Source organism: Trypanosoma theileri, assembly GCF_002087225.1.
Source record: "Trypanosoma theileri isolate Edinburgh chromosome Unknown TM35_Tth_29_V1, whole genome shotgun sequence".
Lineage (NCBI taxonomy): Eukaryota > Euglenozoa > Kinetoplastea > Trypanosomatida > Trypanosomatidae > Trypanosoma > Trypanosoma theileri.
This window is the reverse complement of record NW_021639871.1, coordinates 332266-341580: the sequence shown is the minus strand read 5'-3', so window position 1 is coordinate 341580 and position 9315 is coordinate 332266. Positions and strand designations below refer to the sequence as shown.

Here is a 9315-nt window from a genome sequence, read left to right as displayed (position 1 = left end):
AAAAAAAAAAAAAAGGAAATGAAAGATAAAACGAGGTGTCCGTTCAAGGGCCAAAAAAAAAAAAAGAAAAAGAAGAAAAGAAAAGAAAAGGGAATATCTGAGAGACAATTCCGAATGGTTATTATTTAAATAAATAAATAAATAAACAGAAATAAAAACAAAAAAAAATGAACTTTGAGCAAACGGGTGATTCTCAAAGCCACATTGCATTTTTCTCTGAGAGAGAAGTGTTTGTGCAAATAAATATTTGGCAAGGGAAGAGATATTTATATATATATATATATATATATATATATATATATATATATATATATATATATATATATATGTATATATTAGATGCTTCTCTTGTTATCCTTAATAAGTATTTGATTTCGTGTGTTTGTTATTATTATTCTTATTCTTATTCCTCTTCTTATTCTTAGTATTGTTATTGTTATTATTACTTCTTTTCCTCTCTTCTTCTTATTTTATTTTAATTGTTATCGTAGTTCTTCTTTTTATTATTATTATTATTATTATTATTATTATTATTTCTCTCTTCGGTGTAGTGTTGGTACTGGAGTGAAGAATAGCTCTTGGTTGTGTGTGAGGCCCCTTCTACCGAATATCATCATCACCTAAGGAGACTTATCCTTTATATATATATATATATATATATATATATATATATATATGTGTGTGTTTGTGTGTGATACAAAAAAAAAAAAAATCAAAAGACGAGAAAAAAGAAAGAAAAAAAAAAGGGTATAGTAGAAAATACATAAGATTTAGTTAACGATTGCAAAATAAAATGAATACTAATCAAGGGAACAGCCCGTTGGGTGGTAACAGTACTTCTGACATTTCTCTTCTCAGACATTTCCCTAATCCCAATGCTGAGGCACAGCAGGAAGGAATACAGAGCACGGATGAAGGAGGAGAAAGCTATTCAGTAACTTTACTTAATGAAGTGGATAGAACTATGGATACAAATACGACAGTTCAATATACTGTAAGTCCCACAAGAGAAGAGTTAGATGCCGTTCATCATGAGTGTTCTCTCCGGGAAACAATAGAGATGAGAGAAGCAGAGAATGAATCACAGAATGTAAATGTACGGAGAGTAACTTTTGTAGAAAATAAAAAAGAGATGCCGGATGTATTAGAGATGAGCGAAACCACTAATACTACTAATACTACCACTAATAATAATAATAATAATAATAATAATAATAATACTCTGGGGATGCGTAATAGCATTAGTGCCATTTCATCCGATTTCCCATCTACTTCACTCTCTGGAGTACAAGTAGAAGAAAGACAACAACGAGAAGAACAAGAGTTACGCACACACGCAGAGGATCACATGGGCGATGATGTCACTATGCTTGATTTCCTGCGAGATGCGCGTGATGCCTTTGTGCCTGCGACTGTTGTGAGTGTCGTCGACGACGGCGTGGATCTCGTCAGCCGCTCGGCGCAGTTCATCACACGTAATGTTCCCGATCCCGTGAAGTCTGCAGTGACTTTCACTGGCCATCACATTGTGCAATTCGCCAGCCGCACGGGTGATTTGGTGGAGCGTGCCCCGGATGCGGTGATTAATGTGATTCCAGAAGCCATCATGTCTAAAGAGACGAAGAAACTTCTCTTTGTAGACTTTAGTAATGTACTTCGGTGTTTCTTCCATACAAATGTTCTCTCTATACCGTATATATTTCGCACGGCTGGACTTATTGGTGGTCTTGTGCTCATTACGGTGGTTTCTTTGGTTTCTCTCTACTGCACGGAGGCCTTTTTTGCGGCGAAGAATCAACTCCGCGATGCCGCCTTTCGAGTGGTGATTTACGGCGATGTTCCCCGTTTAACGTGGGGTGTTTGGTATCCCTCCGTGAACTTATTTTACGGTGCGGTGCATCTCATTGGATTTCTCGCCTTTGCGGGGGGAAATGCACGGGTGTTGTTGCGACAGGCGGAGGGGCCGCTGCCGGCATTTCTGCCCGCACTTCTCGCCGCGCCGATTGCAGTTCTGCGGGGAAATCGCGGGCAGCGGGCACTCGGGGTGTTGTCGAGTCTACTCGTAACGGCTGGCGTTATTCTTATGCTCGCCACTCTTCCACGTGTATCCTCTAAGAAGGATGATAATAATAATAATAATGATAATGATAATAATAATGATAATCGTATTGCCCTTGGGCCGGCGACGGTGTTGGATATGTTTACAGCACTTGGAGTGGCGGTGTATGCGTTTACGGGCATTGGATCTGCGGTGCCTGTTGAGCGTGGAATGGGAACTGTGCGGTATATACGACTGTTGCGAGTGGCGATGTTGTTAGCGGCTTTAGTTCTAGTGGGATTTGGACTTGTTGGGTTTATTACATACGGCTCCCACACCTGTGCGGTTATTACGAAATCTCTTCATAAAGGACCGGCCACAACGGCGGTGTCTGCATTACTGGCGGTGGCCTCTGTTACCATTATCCCACTCCAACTCTTTCCACTGGCGGAGGTAATGGATAGACGTATACTTGGCATTCGGCAGGGTGTTCAATATAAAGGATATGCCCCGTGTGTGATGCGATTAGCCACACTTGCTGGATGTGCATTAGTGGCCTATGTTGTGCCGTATTATGGACTTATTCTTGCCATTGCGGGTGCCTTTGGGTGTGGCATTGTTGGTATTATTGTACCTGCCATGTTAGACTATGTGAGGCGTAGACGTACGGCTTTACATGAGGGACGTATGTTGTTTTGGTGGGAATATGTGATTTGTTTCTCCATGGGGATATTTGGAGTGTTTGTAGTGGTGGTTGGTGTGGCATTTGGGATGTATAACCTGTGGATTAATATACAGACAGACTCCACTGGTACGTGTTAGTTCTAGGCTTTTTTTTTTGTATTTTCTCTGTGATTGTGTGTGTGTGTGTGTTTATTTCTTTTATTCCTTTTATTTCTTTATATGTAGTTGTGTATATGCGTGTTTCCTCTTTATATATTCCCATTGTGGCGTATATATATATATATATATATATATATATAGTGAGAAACTCCTTTTTCTCATGATAAGGGAATTGCAGATATATATATATATCTATATATCATTGAATATCTTTCTCTTTCTCTCTCTCTTTCTCTCTATTATCTAGGGTAGAAAAAAAGATGCAGGAACAACAACAACAACAACAATCCCCTTTAGTAACGGAACCCGCACACGCCCCATCGCAAACATCACCGCCATCATCAGAAGAAAAAAGAATTGAATATAATGTGCGTGGTCCGTCCGTATCTCCATACTTCACACTTCGCATTGCTATTCAAGCAGCGCCAGTCCCACCATTACCGTCCTTACAACCACAACTCAAACAACAACAAGAAAGATCTAATCTTTGGGAAGAGTCCTCTTCATCATTAAGACATCGTTGGCGTTTTATTAAAAAAGAGGAATTAGAGTTGGTGCGGCCATCCTACGATACAACAGGACCAGCACTGGAATTGGGAAAAGAAGATCAACTCCTACCAATATTACTACAACAACAACAACAACAACAACAACAGAAAGAAGCAACAGCAGCGGCAGTAACAAGAACAAGAAGTGAATCACCGCAAATGACACCTGCTGGAATGATAAATAGACGTGCCAAGTCTGAAGGCACAACACGATCACTATCATCCCGCTCACGAAGCCCACGAAGAGAGTTTGGTTGGTTAGAAGAAGTTCTCCAAGATGAAAAGACCCACACCACTCCTCCTCTTCTTCCTCCCTCGCCTCCCTCGCCTCCACTCACCACGGCGGAGAAGACCCCACCCCCACCACTCCCACTCCTCCACACCCCGCAGGGACAACTGAGTAGTAGTCCGAGTAGTAATAATAATAATAATAATAGTTATTTACTGCAATTCCACACAAACAGCAGCGGGGCAGCCGATCAATCGCCCGGCACCATCAGTTTCACCAGTGCAATTCTCCCAAAGAGTACAACGCAGATTGGCGGGAGAGGCGACACTACAGTAGGCGATCGCACAGCAACTTCACTGGAAGCCACTACTAACACTACCGCCTCAGACGCCGCCCAACGACTTCGCGTAACGCTGTTAACAAACTCCTTTCAACGCATGGTGGATGATGTTGTGGAGACGCATGGATACAGTGGAGAGGAGCGACTGCAACTCCTACGGCATGCAGGGATCTTTAGAGAACTATCGCTGCAATCTCGATATCATGAGATGCACCCATTGTGTAATATTCGCGTCGTGGGCTCGGAGTTTAGGAGTGGGAGAAGAAGAACTCTCTCTGCGCCAGGCAGTGGTGGTGGTCCCCGATCTAAATATCAACAATATAAACAACAATCTCAACAACAACAAAAACAACAAGAAGCGCAGGGTGATGATAATGATCATTATGATAATTATGATGATGGGTCTCATTTGGAGTTTACAACCACATCATGCATAACGGGAGTGGAAGCCGACGGGACCGTAGGGACATTATCGGAAGTAGCTCCAGAAGAGAGAAAAGGAGAAGGAGAAGTAGTTCCGATGCTGTGAGAAAAAAAAAAAAAAACAAGAATCTTTTTCTTCTTATTTCTTCTCCCCGCTTTATATATGTGTGAGTGAGTGGGAGTTAAATGTGGAAGAGTGGGGGAACGAGAGAAAGAACAGCAAGTAGTTCAGATGATAACAAAATGTCGCCAATTTGAAGCAATAATTCATTTCTTTCTTTTTTTCTTTCTTTGTTTGCTAGTCTTCTCTCTGTGTGTTATCTCTGATTGTTTTTTATGAATATGATTATTCTTCGCCTATTTGATGGGAATTGGCTGTTTAGATGTATTTTACAGTATGGGATTTTTTTTTTTTGCAATGCCTTTTGTTCACTCCATTCTCACTCTTTTTTTTTTCATGTATTCATGGACTTGATTATTGGTATTGCAATTCGGGTATATATATATATTTATATATATATATAGCCTTTATATGTACCCATGTATAATTACATCTGGCTTTTTTTTTTCTTTGGAATGGGATCTTCCAACGTCTCTAGATGTAATTTAATAATAGAATGAATGAAAAAGAAAAAGAAATGAATCATTGACATCTCTTGGTGACACTATACGACATGCATTTATATATATATATATATATATATATATACATTTATTTATTTATATCTTCTTTGTTATTATTATTTCTTATTGCTATTGTTGTTATTATTATGATTGCTCTTGTTGTTGTTATCTTGTGATTTCCATTCTTTTTTCTGTGGTTCCTTCTTTTTCAGTTCTCATGGAAGTTTTTTTTTCTTTTCCCTCATTACGAATACGGGAGAGGTGGTATACGTGCAGTATACAATACACATACATCATTTATTATCATTATATATAAATACATTTGTATGGTATATATATATATATATACATATATTGTTATTACTATTATCACTATTATTTTTATTATTACTATTATTATTATTATTATTATTATTATTATTATTATTATTATATTATGTACCTTTAACTCTTCTTTCTATCAATGTATGCTGGTAAACACACATATTCTCTTTCTCTTTCTCTCTCGCCTGTTGTTGTCTGGCCAACAAGGAAAAAAAAAAAGCCTTAGAGATAAGGTAGTATAAAAAAAAAGGCAGTAGAGAGAGATTCACCGCACACACACACAGTTTCTCTCTCTCCCTCTATTTATTTATTTATTACTGTGTGTGTGTGTGGATCTCTTCTTCGCTCGCATCTCCCAAGTGGAAAAACACAGAGTCTGAAGAGTTAAGTGAACAAAAAAAAAAAAGGTTGGGAATAGAATACACACAAGAAATAAAATAAAAAGGGGACACAGAGAACTCCTTTGCTTGTTATTATTATTGTTTGTGTAGTTTGGTGTCCCCTATCTTTTCCAAGCGAAGAGAAGATTTGAAAACAAAAACAAACAAACTAGAAAAGAATAGTTTAGCAAAGAATTTCTAACGAGTGACAAGACAAGACAAGAAGAACAAAAAAAAAAAAAAGAACAAAAAGAAAAAAGAAGCCAAAAAGAAAAGAAAACAAAAAAAAAACAGAAGAAGAAGTAGAGAGAAAGCAGAAGATAGTGATAACCCCTTCTTTTTCTCTTTCTCTCTTTCTCTTTCACACAAACACTCTATCAGTTTATATATATATATATATATATATATATAAACCTATTTATTTACTTACATATATATATATACGTACGTGTGTATATATATATTATCAAATGGAGGAGGAAAAAAAGTCTCGTGTGAGGGCTGCGGCTGTTCCGCTGCCACTTCCACTGGAGACTATTGCGAATAGTAACAGTGATCTCATCTCCATCTTATCACCATCCGGCCCTCTGCAGACCCCAAGGGCCCCGTCTATCACCCGTGGGGGGGAAATTGATATGGACGAGGATGATGGCTACAAGAGCTCTAATGAACAATCCCCAAAGCATAGCAGTAGTGGAAGTTGTGGGGAAAGACCTGAAAGTGCGGAGAGCAGTCAGAAGCGCAACAACAGCAACAGCAGTAATAATAATAATAATAATAATAATAATAGTAATAGTAATAATACTAATAATAATGATGATGGGACGGGGAGCAGCAGTGAAAGTGACAGTAGTACTGTTGGGAACGGCGATATCGCAGGGCGGGGCACAATAACTCCTTCACGAGGCCGTGAAGGGATGACGAGTGTCAAGGAGCATGATGCCCATTTCCATACTAATACTAATAGAACTAATAATAATAATAATGAGGATAATGGTTGTGGGCGAACACTACGTGCTGAGCGTGGTGTTCCTGTTGCTGCTGACAAGTCATCCTATCATATAACGGTGAGTCCTACAAAATGTGCCACTCCTGCCGCTGAGGAGGATCTGCAGAGAGAAATTCTCTCCATGGCAGAAACACTACGCTGGCAATGGGGCGGTGGAAGCTGCAGTAGCAGTAGTAGTAGCACTCATAATAATAACAATAATAATAATAATAATACTAATGATAATGATAATGAGAATAATAAGTATACGAATAAGTGTAACAGTGATGATAATGAGAATAGTAATAGTAATAAGGATACTGGAAAGGAGATGTCATCATCGCGTGAGGACCTGCGCGATACATCTGGTCCCTCTGCAGATCACCACCCACTCCCAACATACAACAGCGATTATCCCAGCAGTCCGGCATTCAAAAAACCATCACGACTACTACAATTACAATTACAATTACTACAAGAACAACAACAACAACAAGAAGAAGAACAAGAACGACAACAATTACAACCTCTCCAACTACTACAAGGACCACCACTCCCACTCCCACTCCCACTCCCACCAGTAGCAGCTGCAGTCCCGTATCAATTGGACGAAAAGGAGGAGAAGGAGGAAGGAGAAGAAAAAGAAAAAGGCAATATATCGCCGGTATCTAAATATCTCCTTCACCACTCCGGCCGTGCAGGCGGTGGACGCCGTGCGGTCTGTCGTCGTCGTGTTCGCGGTGGTCGGCCGACAACTGTTTCTGGTCTTCTCGGTGCTGGTGGGAGTGGCGCCACGACTGTGGCCCTTCACAATAGAGGCAGTGCGGCAGTGGCGGGTGCGGCGGCCTCCAGTAGTGCCTCTATTGGCGGACATCATGTCACTATCCAGAGAGATGGAGTGTTTATGAAAGAGTCGTGTTCGCGTCGGGAGGAGGAGTTTTATGAGAAGGTGAGGCCCGTGCAGGAGTATGTGCGCTGCCATACACCCCTGTTGGCCTCTCTCTACTCGTATCATGATGATGATTACGAGGAGGAGGAGGAGGAGGAGGAGGATTATGATGGGAGTGGTACTAATACTACTATTACTACTACTACTACTACTACTAATAGGAAGAATAATAATGGGAAAGAAGAAGAAGAAGAAGAAGAAGAAAATGAGGAAAGAGAAGGTGGTATGGATGAGAATAAGGAAAGGGATGAGAATAGTGATTATAATAACGCAGATGGCACTGTAAAGAGAAATAATTATAAGATGTTATGGCGTCATTGGAGAAAACAACAACTACGACGATGGTTCACTGGTGTACCTGCCTTCTCTGTGGAAGGTATCAGTACAGTCCATCGCAACAGAAGTGCCAGTATCGGTAGTATGAATTATTGTAGTAATAATAATAATAATAATAATAATAATAATAATAGTAGTAATAATAATACGAGTTATAATGGTAGTGCTGATGGGGGTGGAATGGATAGCCATTATCGTCCTCATCATTATCATCATCATCATCATCATTATCATCACAACAGTAAAGGAAGAAGTAAGAAGACTGAATCTGAACAGCATGATGGTCAACGCTGGTATGTTTTGCTTCAACTCATTCCATTTATTCCACGTTTTATTGGACTCTGTCGAATGACAGTAACTGCAGATAGTGGTAGTGGTAGTGCTGCTGTTGTTAGTAATACCAATACCAATAAAAATACTACCCTTCCTAATACTACTACTACTAATACTACTAGTAGTAGTGGTAGTACGAATACAGATACGAATAATATGAATAGTAACAACAATGCCAACAACAGCAGTGGTGAACCAGGCCCGCCGGCTACGAATGCACTCATGGATGGAAAAACAACATCCACCCCAACAGCCGTCCCAACATGTAAAGACGGAGATGCTTTAGCCATCAGTGGCGGTGGTGGTCCTCCTCCTCCTACTACTACTAATATGAATAGTAATACTAATAGTAAGACTGTACGTCAGATGATTGTATTGGAGGATCTCTGTAGTGGTTTTACCCATCCGTGTATTCTCGATATCAAGATGGGCAGTCGCCAGTATGGACTAAACCCAAGCGAGGCAAAACTGCGTAGTAAAGAACGCAAAGCCGCACAGTCCACCTCTATGCAGTATGGAGTGCGATTGGCTGGAATGAAGCGTTGGTGTGCAGATACTCAACAGTACGAAACTCAATCTAAAATCGCTGGTCGTTATTTAACATTAGATGAATTGCGGGAAACCGTAGCCCGCTTTACACAACACAGTCAACAATTACGATTATCCTTTCGAGCCCAACTCCGACGATTACGACGGGTATTTCAACAACAACAGGTATTTCGTTTCTATACCTCTTCCCTGTTGTTTATATATGATGCCGATAGACCGCTACTCTCTGCCCGGGTGGTGATGGTTGACTTTGCCTTCACGTACGAACGGGAGGAACTGCGGCGGGGCGGCGATCCCGACGCGGCGGATGAAAAAGACGTTGGATACATCAAAGCACTCAACACCATGATTGCCATTCTCTCATAATATTTGGGATTGGAGAGGGGGAAGGCCCAGTATATATATATATAT

The 9315-nt window shown here is 40.3% G+C and overlaps 3 protein-coding genes across 3 annotated transcripts; all 3 read left to right on the top strand.

Moving 5' to 3' along the window:
* Positions 1-793: 793 nt before the first annotated feature.
* TM35_000292270 (solute carrier family 36 (proton-coupled amino acid transporter)) lies at positions 794-2860 on the top strand (the record flags this gene model as incomplete). Its single annotated transcript, XM_029028384.1, has 1 exon — positions 794-2860. One exon carries the CDS (start codon positions 794-796, stop codon positions 2858-2860), a length of 2067 nt encoding a protein of 688 aa, XP_028880411.1.
* Positions 2861-3141: 281 nt separating this feature from the next.
* Positions 3142-4527, top strand: TM35_000292260 (uncharacterized protein; the record flags this gene model as incomplete). The annotated part of the gene is made up of 1 exon (XM_029028383.1): positions 3142-4527. One exon carries the CDS (start codon positions 3142-3144, stop codon positions 4525-4527), a length of 1386 nt encoding a protein of 461 aa, XP_028880410.1.
* Positions 4528-6219: 1692 nt separating this feature from the next.
* TM35_000292250 (putative inositol polyphosphate kinase-like protein) lies at positions 6220-9270 on the top strand (the record flags this gene model as incomplete). The annotated part of the gene is made up of 1 exon (XM_029028382.1): positions 6220-9270. One exon carries the CDS (start codon positions 6220-6222, stop codon positions 9268-9270), a length of 3051 nt encoding a protein of 1016 aa, XP_028880409.1.
* Positions 9271-9315: the final 45 nt, after the last annotated feature.